General features: G+C 50.9%; 1 protein-coding gene across 1 annotated transcript; it reads left to right on the top strand.

Moving 5' to 3' along the window:
- Positions 1 to 1,718: 1,718 nt before the first annotated feature.
- LOC131411053 (uncharacterized) lies at positions 1,719 to 21,339 on the top strand. The gene is given in 6 exon segments (XM_058549745.1): positions 1,719 to 1,723; positions 6,625 to 6,941; positions 6,944 to 7,097; positions 19,744 to 19,933; positions 20,827 to 20,883; positions 21,118 to 21,339. Coding segments are annotated over 6 exon segments (945 nt in total).
- Positions 21,340 to 21,875: the final 536 nt, after the last annotated feature.

Genomic DNA, 21,875 nt, shown 5'->3' with positions numbered 1-21,875 from the left:
CTCAGATATCTGGAGATGAGTGTGTTTTATTTCACACGGTTTACATGACTGTCTGGAAAAACAGAAGCAGGACATAAAGGAACTGGGCTGAATTATCCATCATGCCAAGATCTGGAGTCCTGGCGGACCGGGGGGGACAGTAAGGGGGGACAAATACTCACTTTGCACGAATGCTTTCACTACCTTAGTATTCACAGCTAATGAACAAAACGCGGCCCAGCCATCCGTTTATTTGGCCTCCTATTTCTTCCACAGCTGATATGCTTCCCTTATATTAAGCTATAAATAAATTGTCATTATTCTGGGGGAAAAAATCACTTTACAAATGCTTTGTTTAATTGAAAACAGGCAGCATTTTTGAAGTGAAAGTTTTCACTTCATAAATGGTGGTTTGTTATTCACTTGGTTGTTAACCCATGAGAACTTCCAGGACATTCCTCCTGAGAGAAGCCGCCTCTCAGCAGAGGGACTGCCCTGGCGGCAGAGAGTGGGGGATGTCATGGGCCTTGTGTCTGGAAAGCAGAGCAGAAGCCGCGCCATGTGGGGTCCAGGCCTGAGCAGAGACAAGACCCTGTGAGCCCCTGCACTGCCACACCCTCCTCGTCCCCTCCCGACCCGCCCAGCACTCAGACCAGAGGCCAGGGGGGAGGCTCCAGGAGCTGGTTGGGTCCAGGGGCCTCCTTTGCCTTTGAGGCTCCTGGACTCGTGTCACCACCCACGACCACAGCAGGCTCAAGTTTAGCTCTGGGCTTGGATGGTCCCAGGCCACCTGCACGTCATACACGGGGTGTGGGCGGGGGGCCCGCAGGGCTGCCACTGGGGGCTGAGAACGGCCGGGGCCACAGCGCACAGAGCATTCCAAATCCACTCCCCGGGGCAAACGAGCAAGCAAACGTGTCTCTCCTGGAGCCCCCGCCTGAGAAGGGCCTTCGTGTCCCTTTCATCCCAGTTGTGCGCTGCGCCCAGAGCAGGGCGCAGCACACAGGAGCGCTCAGCGCACATTGTTGAGCGGCCGTGTGCAATGGCAGGCACTGGTGGCTCCTCCCCGATGAGGAGAAACCAGCCGAGCCCCGGGGGGTGGGGAGGAGGCAGGGCGGAGAGACCTCACTCCTCCGAGGACCGTCAGATCCCTGCAGCCTCCGCTTCTCAAACCTCAACTCTAATCCTCTCAACAAAGAGTAAGGACGTGTCCTCCCGCGCTCGGTCGGCAGTGTGGCCGGTGAAGCCGCCATTGTCCCTTCTCTGCCTGTGGAGGGGCAGGAGGCAGGTGTGAACTAGGAGTGAGAGCCTCTGCATCGGCCTGTCTGCCCCCACTGTGTGACTCTGAGGAAACCACTTACCTCCCGGGAATTATGTTGCCCCTACCTGCCAGGAAATCGTGAGGGCTGCAGTTAGGGGTGGAGCCCAGGGCATAGGATGAGCTCGACATCGGTGGGCGCCGGCGGCCGGCAGTCGGCAGAACGGGGTCCTCACCTGGCACTCTGTCGGCTCCATGCACCCAGAACGCAGCCTCCCCTTTCCACGCACTGTGTTAAGGCTATTTTATCATCATCGTCCCTGCAGGCCCGTCTCAGTGTCCCCAGATCCTAGGTCTGCTCCATGCACTCCTGCCAAGACACGTCTCCACTGTTGACAACAGTGCCACCAGCTGTGGAGCTCCCACTCGCTTTCCCTGGTTCTCAGCACGTGACACATCTTATCAGCCCCACAACAGCCCCATGAGGTAAATACCATTACCATTCCCAGTTCACAGTTGAGGAAACTGAGGCAGAGAGGGGTTACTGCCCTGGCCTAGGGCCAAGCTTGTCAGTTCAGAGCAGGATTCGCACACAGAGCCCACGATCTCACCACGACTGTACTGCTTCCAGCACCGTCCTCCAGTGGGGCCCTCCTCTCTGACCAACTTACTGGGTTCTCCCAACCCACTCGTCGTTGCTGCTTAAAAACAATCATTGTATTTGCACTGTTTTTCTGAAAACAAAAACAGTACAGGGTCATCTTGTGAAAAATTTGGATAATACAAAAAAAGTAAAGAAGAAAATAAAGCTTGCCCACCGTTACATTCCCTCACATCTCCCTCTATTCTTTGGTTATATACACAAACTGTATGAACAGTCTCTCAGACTTTTCTTACTTAGCATTATATTGAAAGCAATTTTCACACCATTAAATATTTGTGGAAAATATCATTTTCACTGCTGCTCAGTGCTCCGTTGAATAGCTGAATTGAATTGTGTTCAATATTTCGGGATTATAACCCACCCACCATTCAAAAGTCTGGCAATATGGAGGGTGGCAGAAGACTCAGAGCCGTGAGGGCTCTCCTGCGCCCCCTGCTGGGAGTGTAGAATCACGCAGCCACTTTAGAAAGCATTTGTGCATTTGGGTGCAGCTGAAGATGAGCGCTGGCTACTGCGGGTTACACCCAGCAGTGCGCCTCCTCCGCGCACACTTTAGCAAAACCCTCACGCACGAGCGCCAGTAGACGAGTGCCTGAATAATCAGAGCGTCATTGTTTGTCATAACAAAATATCAGAACCAATGTAAACGACTATCATGCGTAGCATGGATGACTCATTGTGGTGTATTCACACAACGCAATGCCATACAGCAATGGGAATGAATGGACCAGATTTCCACACTCCAGCAAGGCTGGGGCTCTTAAACATAGCATCGAGGCAAGCTGCAGAAGAATAAAGGCTGTGCCATTTCTATAAAATTTTAAAGCATGCCAAGCAACACTGTGTATTTTAGAGAAGCATGCATCAGAGAATATATGAAGAAATGCACGTGGATGGTGGCAGCACATTCAGGACGGTGCTTGCCTTTGGTGGAGGAAGGCAACACGGAGAGACGCCTGGGGATGTCAGCTGTATGGTTTACAAAGTTGTGTTATTGGGTACGTAGATGTTATATTAGCCAATTAACTTTGTTTTGTAATAAATTAAGCAAGAAAGAGAGGAAAGGGAGCAATAAATTGACAAGCCTTTAGCTAGATGGACTAAGAGAAGAAGCAATTTAAAGACGACTAAATAAGTGGAAACATGCCCATGTTTATGGATTGGAAGACTTAGTATTGTTAAGATGTCACTACTACCCAAAGCAATCTACAGGTTCAGTGCAATCCCTATCTAAATCCCAATAGTGTTTTTGGCAGAAATAGGAGAACTCATCCTAAAATTCTATGGAATCTCAAGGGACCCTGAATGGTGAAAACAATCCTGAAAAAGAAGAAAAAAGCTGGAGGACTCACACCTCCTGATTTCAAACTTACTACAAAGCTCCAGCAATCAAAACAGTGTGGTACTAGCATAAAGGCAGACATATAGACCAAAGGAATAGAACAGAGAGTCCAGAAATACAGCCTCACATATATGGTCAAACGATTTTTGACAAGAGTGATGAGACCATTCAATAGGAAAGGACAGTCTTTTCAACACACAGTGCTGGGAGAACTGGATATCCACACGCAAAAGAATGAAGTTGGACCCTCATCTAACACCATATACAAAAGTTAAGTAAAATGGACCAAAGACCTAAACATAATAGCTAAAACTATACAACTCTTAGAAGAAAACACAGGGCAAAACTTCATGACAGTGTGAAGTTGGCAACGATTTCTTGGATATGTCACCAAAGGCAAAGGCAACAAAAGAAAAAATAGACAAATCAGACTTCATGAAAATTAAAAAATTTTGTCTATCAAAAGACAATATCAACAGAGTAAAAAGGCAACCCACAGAGTTGGATAAAATATTTGCAAATCATGTATCTGATAAGGGATTAATACACAGAATATGTAGAGAACTCCGAAAACTCAATACCAAAAAACAAACAACCCAATTCAAAAATGGACAAAAGATCTGAATAGATGTTTCTCCAAAGAAGATCTACAAATGGCGAATAAGCACATGAAGAGATGCTCAACACCACCAACCATCAGGGAATGCAAATCAAAACCACAGTGAGATACCACTTCACACCCATCAGGATGGCTACTACCAAAAAAAACTATCAAACAAACTACCAAGTGTTGGTGAGGATGTGGAGAAATTGGAACCCTTGTGCACTGTTGGTGGGAATGTAAAATGGTACAGCTGCTGTGGAAGACAGTATGATGGTTCCTAAAAAAATCAAAAATAGAACTACCACATGATCCAGCAATTCCATTTCTGGATATACACCCAAAAGAACTGAAAGCAGGGCCTCAAAGAGATGTTTGCACACCCATGTTCACAGCAGCACTATTCACAACAGCCAAAAGGTGGAAGCAACCCAAGTGTCCATTGATGGATGGACGAATAAGCAAAATGTGGCATATATATATACAATGGAATATTATTCAGCCTTAAAAAGGAAGGAAATTGTGACACATGCTACAACGTGGATGAACCTTGAGGACATTATGCTGAGTGAAAGAAGCCAGTCACACAAAGGCAAATACTGTGTGATTTCACTTACGTGAGGCACCTAGAGTAGTCAAAATCATAGAGACTAAAAGTAATGTGATGGTTGCCAGGGGCTGGGGACAGGGAGAGCGGGGAGTCATTTTTTGATGGGTACAGAGTTTCAGTTCTACAAGAGGAAAGGTGCTCCGGAGATGACGGTGGCGATGGCTGCACAACATCAGGAATGTATTTATTACCACTGAACTGTACACTTAAAAATGGTTAAGATGGTACATTTTATGTTATGTATAATTTACCACAATTGAAAAAAGGAAAGAAAGGAAAGGAGGTAGGAGGAAGGGTAGTGAAATTGAAAGAAAAGGGAAAAGAAGAGAAAGGAACTATTGTCAATTAGGTTGTGAGACCAGAAGGCAATGGGGCCCCTGCTGGGAAGGCCTGAGGCTCTCGGGGCCTTGAACTTGCCCTGAGGGTCTGACCTGCAGCTGGACTCCTGGGCACCCTGTCGCCCTTGCCTGACCCTGTTCTGGGTCAATCAGGGTCAGTGAAGACAAAAGAACCACGTTTGGTCAGTGCCACGCCCAGGGTGAGGGGCTCTCCTGGACACAAGCATGGGGACTCTTCTAGGTCTGTCCTCTGCCCTGAGTTCTCACCCCCAGGGAGATGACATCGAGGCAAAAGGACCCTCTGGCAAAGGAAACGATGCTGGGCACAGGCTAGGACCTGTCAGCCTGGCCTTGCCCCAACTTTTAAATAGAGCTGGCCTTCCTGGGCACACATCTGGGCTGTGCATTCTAGAGCCCCCCGCACGCACCTCTGCCGCCACATTCACATTCTCCAAGCTCAGCCCCAAACTTGCCTGCTCAACCCAATGGACCACATTTCTCCTGACTCCACACAACGCCTGAAGCTCTAGGGTAGGGCGACTTGTGTCACAGCAGCTTTGGGCCCAATCTGCTGCCACCAACCAGGCCCCCACCACCATGCCAGGAGAAGGGAGTTGGGCAGCACCCAGAGGGGTGGGGTGGAGAAAACAAGTCTACATGAAGAAATGTTGAATACTTGGGATCGAGTCCTCTTTCCTCCCTCCCCTGCCCCCATTTCACAACCTGCTTCAACTTTACAGGAATGTGTTAGTTGGATGAGGGCTGAGTGGGTAGGAAGCCACATGTAACGGTTCAATCAGATTACTCTGCTTGTCACAGAGACTAAAATAACAGAAGCTAAAACCAGATGGAATTTTCTTTCTTTCTCATATTAAAGTCCAGAGCTGGTAAGGCAGATCTGTTCTACCAAGTTTTAAGGACCCAAGTTCCTTCTCTCTCTCTCTCTGCTCCACCATCCCTAGGGTACCACCTCATGGGCCAAGTTGGCTACTCAAGTTCCAGCCATCACACCCACATTCCAGCATGTAGAAAGAAGAAAGACATCAAGCAAGACACATTCTCTCCCTTGAAGGTACTTCCTGGAAGATGTACCACCTCCTACATCTCACTGAGTCACACGGCTGCACCACGCCCAAAGGGAAGCTGGTGATGGTCTGTTGTATTTATTCTGGATGGCTGTAGGTCCTCTTGTACTGTTCATAGCTCCTTGTGCTGTAGTTTGGGTGGGAGAGGGTGGTGGCTTAGTGCTAGGCTGTGCATTTGTACTCTGGCTCACCACTTCTAAGTTATGCCATCTTTGTGCGCCTGAAGGTTGTAGGAAGATAAACTAAGACAACAGCTGTGAAGCATTTAGTACAGTGCCTGCACTTGGAAAGCAGAGCTGGGCCTGACCCCTCCAGCATCAGGGGATGCTGCTCTGTGGGGGAGCCTGTCAACCTCAGAGAGCTCTGACTGGGGGAACAGTTTTCTTTACACTGAACCTACATCCATCACCCTAATACTTTCCTCCCTGATTCAACCCTGGAAAACACTAGAAGTTGTCTAAAAACTAACCAGAAGCACGAGGATAGCTAGGTTTACTGACCCTTGTTATAAGCCAAACCCCATGCGATGAGCTTAACCATCCCCCAGTTCTAACAGTTCAACCCAGTTGGTGCAAGTGGAGACCCAGAGGAGGAGGAGGCCCTTCGGGAGAATTCACCGACACGTGGCGCCCATTGCCCCGTGAGAAGGGGGCAGGTTCAAGACGGACTCAGCTTCAGTCATCCCGGCAGCAGCTGCGGCGGCTCTCGTCTTCATGGCTCTCCTTGCCATCTCCCTTCCACCTCCAGAAACACGGCCTCCGGTGTGGCTGTCTCTGGTGTCTGTGGCATCACCAGGGTGTTCAATGACGTGAAGGTGCACAAGTGGGGGACGCCAGAGGAGGTGAAGAAGCACAAGGAGGCGGTGTTCCTCTGCCTCAGTGAGGACAAGAAGGAGCCTGGAGGAGACTGGGCCAGGCTGTCCATGACCCTACTCCACCTATGTCAAGAGGCCGCTGGACACGGGAGTCACTGCATCCTCTGTGAGGCAACCTGGGAGACGGAGGAGAGCCAGGAGGAGGACCTGCTGTTTGTCTCCTGGGCCCCGGAGTCTGCACCCCTGAAGAGCAAATGACGGATGCCAGCTCCACGGACGTCATCAGCAAGCTGACGGGGCTCAAGCAAGAATTACGAGCAAACCGCTCTGAGGAGGCCAAGGGCCCGTGCACCCTGGCAGGGAAGCTGGGGGGCAGGGCTGCCATATCCCTGGAGGGCAAGCCTTTGTGGGCCCCTGCCCGCCCCCTGTCTGGAGCATCTGGCTGCCCAGACCTGCCTACAGGGTTGCAGGCTGTCCCCTTCCTGCCAGCCCAGAGGGGCCGGGGGACCTCAGCTGGGAGGAAGACAATCCCTTCACCCCACTTGCCAAACATTCCCCCACACCCTGGATATTCCTCCTCCCTCCATCCCTGGTGGTTCTGGTCTTCCCAAAGCTCTTTCGATCTTCTAAGTCCTCTCGGTTCGAAGACCAAGGTCCCCCCAGACATGCCAGTTTTGGAGGGGCTGCTCCTGACCTGTTCCTTCCCTTTCCTGTGCTGCCAACCTCTAACCGCAGCGGTGACACTGCGCTGGTCTGTTCAGTTTCTGTGCATAACTGGAACATTGTGGAGGTGACCCCACTCTGGGCCGCCCGCTCCTTCTCCCTTTTTCTCTTGGTCTGGGCCACTCATGGAAGCGGGACCAGTAAGAGACTTCAATTCAAAATACACACAAACACAACAATGAAAACAACAAAGGCTGGCTCAGAGAGGGAGGTTTTACGAGGTTTTATAAGTCCCCCAGTTACAGTCGGCCCCTCCCCCACCGGCTCACACCAGGGTGGGAGGTGACATTCCTGAGGTCGGTGACATCCTCAGGCTTTGTCTCACCTGGACACCATCTGCATGATCACCAAAATGTCCTTGACATCACATTTGGTGTTTGTGGAAGGAGGATCCCAGAATATCTAAATTTTACATTATCTGTCAGAGTAGGTTTCCATTAGAATATCCAGCTTTAAAGATTACGGCAGGAGTAGTTTGGACCATACAAAATTGCTGTGTTTATGGCTCAAAAACAGTTGAATATCGGCGGTTCCATGCGGTTCACCTACTGGCTACTGAACAACTGTCTGGCCAGTCCAGTTCAAGCTCTTCTGCCCTCTGGAGAAGTCTGTCACCAGCAGAGAGTGGGGAAAGGGCAGAGTCTCGTGCTTTCTTGGTTCACCTCAACTCCATATCATTAATGTCACACCTCTCCAGCTTTGATTTGTATTTCAACACTCATGATTAAAATTTTGCAGTGTTCGCGTTGTCCCAGGACAGACAGAACAGTGCCATGTTTCACCATTTACGCAACCGATTTCATGCACTCAGATAGTTCAGTCACACCCCCTACTGCTCCGCCGTGGCTGCGGGTTACTGTAGGGGTGTTGGCCTAGCGAGGGTGGGGGCTGGGTGTCCCCGATCACAGGACCCCAGCCAGCCAGTGACACCTCTGTTCTACTTTCCTTCCCCTGTGCTGGGGGTGGGGTGTGAAGGCATCGCCAGGGTGGAGGCAGTGCCTCAGAGTGTCAATTCGGAAGCAGGTTGTAGGAATCTCTGTGGGAACCACACCCATTCTAAGTCCAATTCTTTTAAAATTGAGGGTTTAGAATCAGGATAGAGTCAGGGAGTAAAACACATGCTACTAACTAGACGGGGAGCTCTCCACGGGCAGGAGCTGTGTCTGATTCATTGCTGGATCCTGGTGTCCAGTGTTGGGCCTGACACAGAGAAATCCAGTCTAGTCAGGCTCTGCTGAGCAAATATTGCAGATCTCATCCAGTGCTAAATTCTATGATGGTACTAAGAAGGAGAGAAATAAGGAAAAGACTAGGATCTTCAGGATCTTTGAGTTTGTATTGCGACTCACATCAATGATAAGTCCTGGGTAGATCCATCAGCTTCAGGCATAGCTTGATCCAGGTACATAAATGAGGTCAGGCACCAGATTCGGTCCTCTCCATCTCTTGCCTCTGATTTTCTCTGAGTTGCCTTTGGTCTCAGGCAGACTCTTCTCATGAGGGGGAGAGGAGGCCCACGGCATCTCCAGGGTGACATCCCAGCAGCTTAGCAAAGAAAGCTGCTCTCCCCTCTGGTTCCAGAAGGGGGAATATGTGCCAGGAAGCTGAAAATCATTGAGGTCCAACCGGCAGATTAAAGAAAGCAGAAACACAAGTCAACATCTGTGTGAAGCTGAAGGTGTAGATAGTTAAGAAAATCTCTCCACAAACGTGTCTTGCATTTTCTGGTCTTTTTAACACAGATGACTTGAAATCCAAAAGAATTTTGGGAAAGTAGAGCCACAGGACTGGCTGTCCGCGAGAACTGCTCATTAAACTGCTCTTACTGTGGATTACCATGACAGGAGTGACACAAAAACACTTCTTTCCTAGTCGTTTAAAATGTCAGTTCCTCTTCAGAAATTACAAACCATCATGGATCTACCGCATGGTGCAAAATACATACAAAGCCCTTGCCTAAGGGTGACAGCGTGCCCACTCCTGCCTGAGCTCAGAGGGAATTCCAAGCTGGTCTCACGGGGATCAGCAAGTGAGGCTTCCCTCCAATCGCCGTCACCCCCTGGGGTAGCCAAGCCACCCCTTCTTCCCCTCCTGCCCGTTCTCCCTGCTCTCCCCCAGGTGGCTCCATGGCACTTGGCTCAGACTGGGCCAACGAGAGTCCTGCACCCCGTGGACACGTGATTGGTTCAGGGAAGGACACATGATGCAAACGGGGTCAGCCAATCAGAGGCTTCCGGGGCATGAAGAGGCAGGCAGGGTCTCAGGACACAGACAAGCAGGCGGCTCAGAGGGCCCCAGGTGCTGGCTGGTCACCAGCACCCTGCTCCTCCTGGTCAGAAGGGGCGTGTTCATGGCCACAGAGCTCCCGGGCCTTCCCGGGAGGACGCAGCTTCCTCCACCCCTTTCTCTCCTGGCCCAGGTCTTCTCCACCCGCCAGCATTTGTTGGGCCTCCGAGGGCATTTCCCGTCTTGCTGATGTATCCACAGAAAGCGCCTCACGGCCGCCTCCAGAGGCTGGCGGGGAGGGAAGAGCTCCAGCCCGCGGCTGAGAGAATGTGGAGCGTGCACGGGAGGAGAGAGAAACGCGGCTTCAAACAGTGCGAAAGCTACTTACGTGGAACCGTTGTAGTTTCCGTTTCTGCTGGGGCCAGGAAACAAGAGATACCCCACGCTAAAGATGAGGTGCAAGAGCGCCACGAAGGACTCGCAAAGGAGGCTGGAGAAAGCGGTTCAGGGGAAAGAGGAGGTCAGGGAGGAGGGGAAGACTTCTTTGGAAAACTTTGTTGGATGACGGCCACTCTTCGCTTCGCCAAGAGCCAAAAGTGAGGGGCTTTTGAAGAGCGCCTGGAGAGCTGCAGTTTGCGGACAGCGGACAGGTGTCTGAGTCACACCTCGGGAATGTGAAGGACCAGAGGGCTGCTCCTGCTCAGGCAGGCAGGGAGGGCGGGTTGGCTGCTGTGCTGTGCTTGGCCGCGCTCAGAACGGAGGGATGAAGGCAGCATGGGGGATGAAGCATGGAGTCTTCATAGCTTCGTCTGAGAAGGCCTCCTGGAAGGCCAAAAAGACCTCAACCCAAGGAAGACAGACACAGAGCTGGAGGCTCAGGTGTCTGGTAGTGATGAGCACGCCTAGCACCTCCACCTTGGATCTGTAAATACCCTTCCCACTCAAGGAGTGGGCCTCCTTGGAGAAACGGCTGATTCCAGGACTGGCCGGAAGGTACTAAGTGAACCTGGGACATCTTGTACCAGAAACAAGGGAACTACCAAAGGCTAATCGGGGTCCTGTCGAAAGGATGTAGGAGCTGTTATGAAGGGCCCCCAATGACCAAATTTAGGGCCATGTGGGCATCATAAACAGTAATGATGGCAATAGGTGATAATACACTGCTCTGTCAGTCACCACCCTAACCAAGCGATCACACTCAGCATTGCTATCAGTGGGACAACCTGGCATCTCGTGCCTCCTGAAGCAATGCACTGAGAAGGACCCCACACACCCACATAGTATTCTTACCAAAAATGGTCACCCTAATTCTAGTCATGAGAAGAAAAGATCTGACAAATCCAAAGTGCGGGAATTTCTACAAAACAACTGTCTTGGCTGCTTCAAAAATGTCAACATCATGAAAGACCAAAAAAAAAAAAAAAAAAAAAGGCTAGAGAAGTCTTTGAAATTAAAAGAGACTAAAGATAAAGATCCATAAGGTGCGAATGTAACATGTGATTTTTTTTTTGGTGAGAAAGAGTTGCTCTGTTCTAACATCTGTTGCCAATCTTCCTCTTTTTGCTTGAGGAAGATTAGCCCTGAGCTAACATCTTTGCCAGTCTTCCTCTATTTCCTATGTGGTTTGCTGCCACAGCATGGCTTGATGAGTGGTGTAGGTCTGCACCCGGGATCCAGACCCATGAACCCGGGCTGCCGAAGCAGAGTGCGCCAGACTTAACCACTATGCCACGGGGCTGGCCCCTGAAATGTGTGATCTTGATCAAGTCCTGGGTCAAAAAAGTCAGCTATCAAAGATATTTGGGGAATAATTATAAAAATTTGAATACAGATTGAAGATTCATATTATTGAGTTATTGTTAATTTTCTTAGGTATAGTAATGGCATCATGGTTATATAGAAGAACATCCTTATTCTTAGGAGATGCCTACTGAAGTACTTAGGGGATTGTCTTGGTTCAGGTGGCTATAACAGAGTACCATGCACTGGGTGGCTTATAAATAATGGAAATTTATTTCTCACAGTTCTGGGGGCTGGAAGTCTGAGATCAGGGTGCCAGCATGGCTGGGTTCTGGTGAGGGCTCTTTGCCCGGTTGCAGATGGCCAACTTCTCATTGTATCCTCACAAGGCAGAAAGAGGGCGAGAGAGCTTTCTTGGGTCCCTTTTATAAGGGCACAAATCCCATTTATGAGGGCTCCCCGCTCATGACCTAATCACTTCCCAAAGGCCTCACCTCCAGATACCAACACATTGGGGGTTAGGAGTTCAACATATGAATTTTAGAGGAACACAAATATTTAGTCCATAACAGAGAGGGAATGTCACTAAATCTGCAACTTTCAAACTGTTCCACATGCACAGATAAGTGTGTGTGTCTACATATCTGTGTCTATATCTACATCATATCAATGGAAAGAGATAGAAAGAACCAAGTATGGCAAAATATTTGGAACTGGTGAATGTAGGTCTCAAGTATATGAGTGTTTATTGAATCATTGTTTCAACTTTTTGGTAAGAAGTTTTGGGCAAAGTCTATCCTTCCTCCTGTGCTTCTTAAGCAGCAGTTCCCAAAAGTTTGGTAATGTTGTCCTTGGAAATGGGAGTAATTTCATTAACAGGACTTCTTGGCCCGGAGACACTCTCCAGGCTACCTGGAAAGGGCTTTTGACCTTAAGGGGGCTCAGGGGGGCAGGGCAGCCATGGTCAGCCCCTCTTCCTTGGGCTGCATCAGGGTGTAGGCTTGTAGCTCCTTCCCCAGGGTCCATCCCACCCCCCACCACCACACACAAATACACACACACATACACACTCCCATCTGCTCCAGCCCTGGGGAAATCTTCTGGCCAATAGTCTGACTTGGGGCACAGGCATCTCACATGTGAGGCAGGTAGATCGAGTCTGAAGTCCAAGTGCCCCGGGGATTCAAGGCGCCACTGTCTCCTGGTCCCCACACACTGTTCTCACCACCACTGCCCCAACGGACTGGTCCTAACAGATAGCAGAGACTTGCTGGCCCAGGTCCAAAGACTGCCCACTGGGCACCCCAGGACACACCAGGCTCACTAGCTAACAGCATCCCAGACCCCAAGATGCATGAGATGGGGTGTTCTGCTGCTGGCCCCTATCAGAGTGCTGTCTGTCGCTGTTAAGGGGGAGAGTTTCCCATCTCTTCACAAGGTGTCCACGCCCCCTAACTTCCATGCTGGGGCTTAAAGAGCCTAGGACCCTGTTGGGAGAGTGGACAGAGTTTCTGTGACATGAAGGGGAAGCCTCCAAACCAGGTGATCGCCTCCCTCAATGGGAACAAGAAGGGCCCCCTCTGCGACCTGTCAGCCCCCAAAAGGTTGGAGTCTCTCACTGCTCCAGACCCACCCGGCCCCTCCCTTCTCTTCCTGCTGGGCTCTGGGCGCAGAAAGCCCGCTGAGGAAGCACACCCCGAGATATTTTCGTCTAGACACCTCACACCTCTGTCTATCGGGCTGGGGCTCTCTCGGGACTTGGGGGAAGAGAAAGGCGCTGGAGGAGCACTGGAAATAATTAAGCGGGTTGGGGGCGGGGGGAACATGGAGGGACGCTTGACTCCAACTTTGTGATTGCTCCGGGGAGGACTCTGAAATTGGACCCCACCTCCGAAAGTGCATCTGAAAAACCCACCGCGAGATGGCAGGGTGGAATTAAGAATCGAGTCGGAACGGAAAGCGAGGCTGGGCTCCTGCCGCAGCGGGAGCAGCGTGATTCCAGCTTCGCGTTTTGTGAAGGATTTGGGACTCGGCGCCACGCGGCCCTCTATACAAGGCAAGCTAACCCAGCGTTTTGAGCGTCTGCGGGGTTCCAGACACGGCGCTGGGCCCTGGGCAAACGTGAGGTGGTTAAACCGCAGCAGCCCCGGGAAAAGGCATTTGGAACCCCGTTTAGCAGCCGAGGAAACAGAGGCTCCACAAAGGCTAAGGGATTCACCGCTGCTCGGCCGCTGAGCCGGGCGCACCCAGCCTTCCGCGATGGCAGTTCGCGTTCTTCCCGGTACACCGCGCCACCTCCCAAAAGCGCGACATGGCAGGGGCTGCTTGCCTTTGCCCTTTGTGGACGGCATAGGGGATGGAGCTGGAGCCCAGCGACAGAAAACAGCCAGGAGTGCAGAGGGATGCCTGAAACCCACATGAGAACACCCCAAACAGCAACAACGACGCACAATGCCAATAATGAGGCTTACGTTGTATCTTACTTCTGCACTTCATTGTGTCTCCTTGTGGTCTCACCGCGCCCTTGTAGCCTCCCATTTTATGGGAGAGCGATCTGGAGGGGTTGAGTCCCTTGGGCAAATGCCCAAAGTCGCACACTGGGACTCAGGCCTCCAACCCCAGCCTCTGATTCATAGCCTCCGTGCTTTTGTACTACACACTATGTTGCTTCCCTGGTTGGTTATGTCGGGGTGGGCATCACTGAGTCTGATGAGAACCTGGGTCCCACGTCTGCCACTCCCTGAGTTCAGACAGCAGGATAGGTGCCTGGGTGAAGCGAGAGAGATGGGAAAGGAGCCAAGGAAGGGGGCGAGGGAGGGGAGGTTCATCTCCGGAAGAACTGGAGAATTTTGAGGGATCTTCAGCCCCAACCAGCCCCCACTGAAAGAGACTGGTGAGTGGCAGGCCTGGGTTTGAATTCTGGCACCATCACTTAACAGCTTCTTCACTCCTTAGTTTTCTTTTTTGTAAGACTGGAGGTGATCATCATAGTTGTATCTCAAGAGGTTTTATCAGAATTAAACATAAATAAAATACATTTAGTCACTCACACCCATTAGGATGGCTACTATCAAAATGGCAGAAAATAGCAGGTGTTGGCAAGGATGTGGAGAAATTGGAATGCTTGTGCACTGTTGGTGCAAATTTTAAAATAGAATTTCTATATGATCCAGTGATTCCACTTCTGGGTATATACCCAAAAGAATTGAAAACAGAGTCTCGAAGAGATATTTTGTACTCTCATGTTCATAGCAGCATTATTCACAATATCTGAAAGGTAGAAGCAACCCAAGTGTCCATCGACAGATGAATGGATAAGCAAAATGTGGCATATACATACAATGGAATATTGTTGGGTGTTAAAAGGGAGGAAATTCTGACACATGCTACAACATGGACGAACCTTGAGGACGATATGCTAGGTGAAATAAATCAGTCATAAAAGGACAAATACTGTATAATTCCACTTATATGAGCTATGAGTAGTCAAATTCATAAAGACGAAAGATGGAACGGTTGCCAGGGCCTAAGAGAAGTGGGGAATGGGGAATTAGTGTTTAATAGGTACAAGAGTTTCAGTTTTGCAAGATGAAAAGAGTTCTGTGGATGGATGGTGGTGCTGGTTGCACAACAATGTGAATGTACTTAATGCCACTGAACTGTACACTTAAAAATGGTTAAGATGGTAAATTTTATGTTATGTTTATATTTGACTGCAATTTTAAAAAATTAAATTAATCACGTAAATAGTAAAAGACTAAAGACAATTAGTAAACATATATATGTATATTTAATCAGCCTCTGGGTGACTTGATTCAGAGCTGCTTGTTCTTCTGTGTGGCTACTGATTCTTTGAGAGATGGGCTCCCTTGAGCTTCATTGTGAATAGATTTGTGGCTAGCTTGTCACGAAAACAATGTGACAGAAGTGACACGGAGTGACTTCCAAACCTAGGTCAGAAAAGTGCATTCAGCTTCTGCCTTCTTTGCTGGGTCGCTTGTGTTCGGGTTCCTGAGCTTCCAGGTAAGGAGTCTGAACACCTCCAGGCCCCTGGGCTGTGAGGAAGCTGAGGGGTCACAGTCAGTCAGGTGTAGACGCTCTGGTCAGCCGCTCCAGCTCCAGTCCTGGCCGTGAGGTCCAGAGATCGTGGAGCAAGGACAAGCCATCCCCTCCTGGGTCCTGTCTGAATTCCTGACCCACAGAATCTGTGAGCATGATGGAAAAAACTGTTTTGAGCTGCTAAGTTTCTATTGTTTTGCAGCCATAGTGCCTGGAACACTTAGAACACATCTGGAAATGGGTGTCCCTTTGAAACAGCTGAACAGATGGCACACTGTTCCCTCTCCCCATCCACTTCTCCTGGACTCTCCATCCCTCCTCTCTTTCTGCAGAGATACATAAGAAGTACATTTTTCTGAAGGTGACCCCAGATTGCATTACCAAGGAACATTCTAGAATTCTGTTCTGGACCTGTCCTCTGAGTTAGTGCTTGAAAATGAAGTTAGGCTCATCCAACTTCACCGACAAAGATACTTTCTCAGGAGGGTTCTAAGTAAATTCAGAGTTCTGTAATTGGAATCTTCTTTCCCCACTGATTTCTGTTCTTGTTGCAGAGATGTGCTCTCTGTTCGTCCGGCTTTTTCAGGTTAAGCTCCACTGGACAAGGGCTTCTGGTAGCTTAGCTTGAAGCATCTCTTGCCTTTGCCCCTCTGTCAAGTCAGGAAAGGATCCCAGCCCTTCCCTGGAAGCTCGCAATCTCTCCAGGAGGCGTAGTGTGCTGCCAGGCCCTCAGTGGAGCCATGGTTTGTTGTGACTCTTCTGCATCCCCAGGATGAGGCAGGAGAATTGGGAGGCAAGCACAGGGGTTTCACTCCCCACTCTGCCACACACGAGCTGAGCCGGGTCATCCTGGGCAGGTCACTGAAGCCCTGGGCTTCCCCCTGTTTGCTCCTCCTCCTGCTGTGACAGAAGACATAACAACACCAGCTCAATCATAGTGCCCCGACAGTGCCTACCATGCATCACTCACGTGACGGACGTGACTGTTTAACACCTGGGCTGTGGAGGGGGACAAAATAGGCCCAAATCCTACCTTCTACAAGCTTAGGTGCCCCTGGGGCAAGGCGACAACTGAAATCAACAAGTAGATTTTAAAGCACGAGGAGCTCTGTGGGGAGAACAGAGGAAAGAAGGGGCTCAGGGCGGTCGTCGTGGTCAGCGACTTTGAGAAGGTGATTTTGGCAAAGACGTAAAGGCGGTAGGGAAGTTAGCTATGCAGAAATCTGCAGACTTCCAGTGAATTTTATCTGGCATTTTAAAATTATGATTGTGAACCATAATAGAAACAGCCTGAGCTGACTACCCAACTCTTCTGCCAGAATCAAAGTCCTGCCCAGGGATTTAACCCTTGCCTCATTGTCAGCGTTAGTATTTTTTTATAAAGCTTATATATTATGGTAAGAATAAAGTGATTTCTAAATGATCTAAATCTCCTGAAAGTAAACGTTGTGGATGGAACCTGAGAGGGTTTCATGCTGTCGTCTTGCATCTGGACTCCCGGTCTCCTCTGCTCCGTGGGCCAGGAGGTCGCCCCTCACCCTCTTGCCCTTCTGAGGGAACCCGGCCGCCCTCTCCCTGGGCTGACAGAAGCCGTGGAGCAGGAGCCGGCCTCCTTACAGAGGGCCAGTTTGGGGGATCTTGTAGGTTTCATCCCTTAATGTTCTGCGTCTAGCCAGAGTTTGTCTTTCGCCTGCCCCATTGGCCTTTCTTATCCTCCACTTTCCTCCACGCCTGGCCCAGGATTGAGAGCCCCTGAGAGCTCCTGAGGATTCTCGGGGACAGAGTAGGGTCCAAGCTCCACACAGACTGCAACTGGCATGGAGCCTTCAACCCTGCTGCCTGGGCAGTACCCTGCCTCACCCCACTCTCGCTCTCAGACTTTCCGTCTGAACCTCCTCACTCAGGTGGAAATCTTTCCTAGGAAGGGCTGGACTTTCCCCACCAGCCATTAGTACCTCGCTGTGAATGACACATCCTCCCAGCAGGTGTGACACCTGGGTCAGGGTGGGGGGACAGTTCTGAGGACTCTAGAACTGCACTTTCCAATAGGGTAGCCACTAGCCACCTGTGGCTATTTAAGTTTAATTGTAAATTAACTGAAAATAAAATTAAAAATTCAGCCCTCAGTCGCGCTTAAGAAGCACAGGTGGCTAGCTGCTATCGTATTGGACCGGGCAGGCATGGAACATTCCCATCATTGCAGAAAGCTCTACTGAGCAGCGTAGCTCCTGAAGGAGTCCCTGATCATCCTGCAAATAGAGGATGGGATGGAGGGATGCAAAGATCCACTTCGCCTGCCCTGTCTTCCAGCTCCTTCTCCTCCCAGGCTCACCGCTCCCTGAAGGGACAGAGGTGGCCTTTTTAGCCAGGTTGGAATCTAGCTGTTTCTAACTCAGGGTTTCCCAACCTGGGCACTGTTGGCATTTTGGGTCATATAATTCCTCGTTGTGCATTGTAGGATTCTTGGCAGCATCCCTGCCCTCTACCCACTAAATGCCAATAACCACTCTCCCTCAAGTTGTGGCAACCAAAAATGTCTCTAGACAGTGACAAATGTGCTCAGAGGTGGAGGTGGGGGGACAATGGGCTCTGGTTGAGAACCACTGGTTTAGCTACAAAGACCTGGATGAATCCTGAAGATGGAAGCATCCCTGTGTGTGTGTGTTGGGGGGCAGGGGGTAGAGTGCCGATGAGGCTGTTTCAGCCGTTAGTATCTCCTTGGAATTAATTGCCTAGTCAGTGTCTCCCCAGTCCCTAGTCAGGCCTCGAGGCAACAGGACCTTGGTGGACAGCTCTGACGGAGGAGGGGAGGATGCAAAGGGTTTATCACTGGGGAGGGGCTACCTGGGGAGGGTTACAACAGAAGCAACCCAAGTTATGGACCTGCTTTGTGGCCTGTGTCCAGCCTTGATGACTTACCCGGATCCTGGCGTCCTGAGACCCTGACACGTACTTCAGAAGAGGAAAGAATGCAGAAGGCCACCAGGACCCTGTTTATTTCCCCCTCAAGTGTCGTGAGGCAGAGACGTTTGAAGTTTCTGATAAACTCTGAAAGCAAATCTGTTCTGTTCCTTTTCTCAGGCGTGGCTGGCTCGGTTGCGTCATATATTAAAACAGAGGCAGGGGAGAAATGGTTAATGTGCACCCACAAATAATTCCCAAGTGTCCACTTTCTACGCGTGCAGAGCCATCATCCGCTGCCACCACAACAGATGGTCGTCACAGGAGAGCCTTCGATGACCCGGGTGCAGAGCCACCATCGCCGAGTCGCGGGTGAGTGAGGAATGGCTCCTTTACAGCCCAACAATTCTCGGAGTAATGACCTAACATTGCTCCTCTGGGAACTGGGCCCAAGAAATATATTTTTGCAGGTAACGGCAAATAAGAGCCAACTCGGCAAAGACGAAGACTGAATAAATCTCCCGCCCCCTAGAGAGTTCACACGTTTTGACAAAAGCAATCTATAAGCACTCTGCTGAATCTGAAGCACCTGTGATGGGGCTGGGAATGTATTCACCGCCAAGCTTATAAAGCCCAGCAGAGCCCGAGGGAGCGAGAACCTGTCCCTCCCCACAGACGACTCAAAAAGGCAGAGGTTGCCCCATTTTGCTCCAAGCGGGTGAGCGCCCAGTCCTGCTGGAATGTGGGATCTCTTAAAGGCCTGCGGGAATTTCCCAGCTGATGTGTGATGGGTGGAAACTGGGGAGAACAGTTGGAATAACTTAGCCCTCATCTGCTTCACTGTCAAACTCCTATTCCTCCTTCAACACTCTGCTCATGGGTCACCTCCTCTGTGCAGCCCTCCCTGAGCCCTGGCCTTCCGCACTCTGCAGCTGAGTCCATCCTGATTCCACAAGTTCTCCAGCCTGAAAGGTCACCTTTCCCTTTAATGCTCAAGGTGCAATTGGCTGAGGCCACAGGAGGGCCCGTGATCTGCCCACTTTCTCTCCCTGAAGTCTTTCTGAGGACGTTTTCTGTTCCCACGCATCCAGCCCAGCTCCTGTCGCTGTTGCTGGGCACATTCCTGGAGCCACCTCCTGCCGTCCTGTCACCTCTTTTCTCCTCACTGCCCCTTCCCTCCCTGCTCCACTGCACTAGTCACAGGCACAGTATCCTCCCTGATTCCCTCAAATATGGCCAGGACCAGAAACAAACTTTTCCAGAAAGGTTTGGGATGGCAGGAGGGAATTACAAAGCGGAAGAGAAAAGCCGCAAACTGGACAGGAGCACCCCTGCTCTGTGGACTGGCTGGCACCCGTACCAGGCCCCAGGGTGCTCTCCCGGTCTGGTCTGCTGCCTGGCAGCTGGGGCCAGCCAACCATCTGGTCCCCACCTCGCTGTGACCAAGACCCTCCAAAGGATTCAGCCCCCTGCTCCACCCCACCAGCCTTCTCTGGGCCCAGCGAGGACAATGAACTATTCCTCCCTCATTCCAGTTATCGGCTCTCCTCCCTTGTCACCAAGATCACCTTCTCAGAAGTGGCTCTGCACCTGGTGAGGACAACCATTTACAGTTACAACCAGGAGGACTCAGCTCATGAGTGAAAACTGTCAGATCAGGAATAAATTTCTGGTTTTAACTTTTAAGTGTTTTTCCCAAAACAAAGAGCAATCTTTTCCCAATTATGAATCAGAAGCTATCAGAGGCTTAAGATGGGAACTTACCCCTGGAGCCTCCATGGCTTCAAAAATGTGGGGTCCAAGCTTATGTAGGGTACCTGGCCCCCTCTCCGGGAGTGTGTCCTATGCTATTATCATTGTAGGTCAGTCCCTCTGCCAACCTTGAAGGCTCCTGAGGGCAGGACAAGAATGAAACATGTTTCCATATTTGCCAGACCCCATTCTAAGCACACTGCACATGTTAACTCACGTCCTCTTCATCACCCCTGTGAGACAGCCACTAATACATCTCCATTTAGTGACAGGGAAACTGAGGCAAAGAGAAGCTGAGTAACTTGTCCAAGCTCACAGAGTTAGCGTGCGGCCAGGATTGGGCCCAGAGGCCGTGTGTCAACCACCACATCCCTTGCCCTCCAGACAGCACACTCATGCCTTCATCTTCACCCTCCTGGGACCTAGGACAGCCTGGCTGTGGCTTGGAAATGGGGGGCTCACTTTTCACTGGCCACTCTGAAAAACACCAGGTCACCAGGGTCCCTGCCAAGGGTCTCTTGATGACCCACAACACTTGCTGTGCTCCCCTTCTGTGTCTGCTCTGTGCCAGGTCAGGCTCCAGGGTGGCAGGGGAGCGGGGACAGGTGAACCGAAGCAGAGGCTGGACTCCCAGCAGCTCGTGCTCCCAGAGGGGACTGATGACCTGAGTGCTGCGGGGTGGCAAGGTCCCCAGGGTCTCCCGTGTTCTGAGGGCCTAGTGTGCTGACTGCCAGGACAGTGAGTACGGCAGCCCAGCTGAGGGGGAGGTGAGGGGCCCGAAGGACCCGCAGGTATCACAGGCGTGGGCCCTGAGGCAACTCAGCCTCTCAGATGGGCAGCTTCCTCCTCTGAATAATGGGCACGTCGCCCCTTACAGGGCAGCTTTGAGCAGCGAAGGAGGCAATGAACGTGGAGAACTAGCTCACTTCACGGCATCAGGAGGGTTCTGCAACTGCATTTTGAAAAACTTCAGCCCAGCGAATTGGGAAAGCCTCCACCGTCTTTCTCTGCTGTCACATGGGCAGTGTGGGGATGGCGGTGAGGAGGACTGGGTGTCAAAGGCCCGGCCGCCTCAGGGCCACTCTCCTGGCTGTCTGGTCACTCTGGGCTCTTTCCTCCCTCTACACGGACCAACGGAGCACACAGTCCTTGGGCTGGTGTTGCTGGGGGCTGGCGGCCAGGAGCTGGGCCTCCTGCCCCTGTCCTTCCCCCGGCACTTGCCCAACGTCAAGGCCACTGTCATTTAATCCTAGCCCCACCTCAGGAAGAAGGGAGGAATTCAAACTATCCAGAGGAATGGAAACCCAGGGAGTCTGCTCCCCAGGGTTGACACTGGGCTCCTTCCTCCAAGCCCACAGCTGGGTGCTCACGTCCCAGTGCAAATAGAAGGATCCTCTAATATCACAAATCAAATCCTGTCATTCTACCCTTGCTTAAAATTCTTCAGTGGTTTCCTGTTGCTCTTGAGGTTTGCTTCAAAACCCGCAGGATCCAGCCCCTGCCTACTCTGGAGGGGCCTCTCTCTCCCCCCATGCTGTGTTCCTTCCTACTTTGGGGCCTTTGCTAGGAACACCCCCTTCCTTGCTGTCCCCCCTCAACCTGGATTAGTAATTATTTTATGAATGAATGGATTGATTAGTGGATGGACATGGGAATGTAGGGAAATAAGACTCCAAAGCAACTACTTTGGGCCAAAGCCATTGTTACCGCCACCAGGTTCCTCACCTGCCACATCCTTTCACCCACCAGTGGATTCACATGCACATTCTCTGGGCACCTGCCA

Source organism: Diceros bicornis, chromosome 10, assembly GCF_020826845.1.
Source record: "Diceros bicornis minor isolate mBicDic1 chromosome 10, mDicBic1.mat.cur, whole genome shotgun sequence".
Taxonomy (NCBI): Eukaryota; Metazoa; Chordata; class Mammalia; order Perissodactyla; family Rhinocerotidae; genus Diceros; species Diceros bicornis.
Note: the sequence above shows the minus strand (reverse complement) of the source record. Positions and strands in the feature narration are given on the sequence as shown.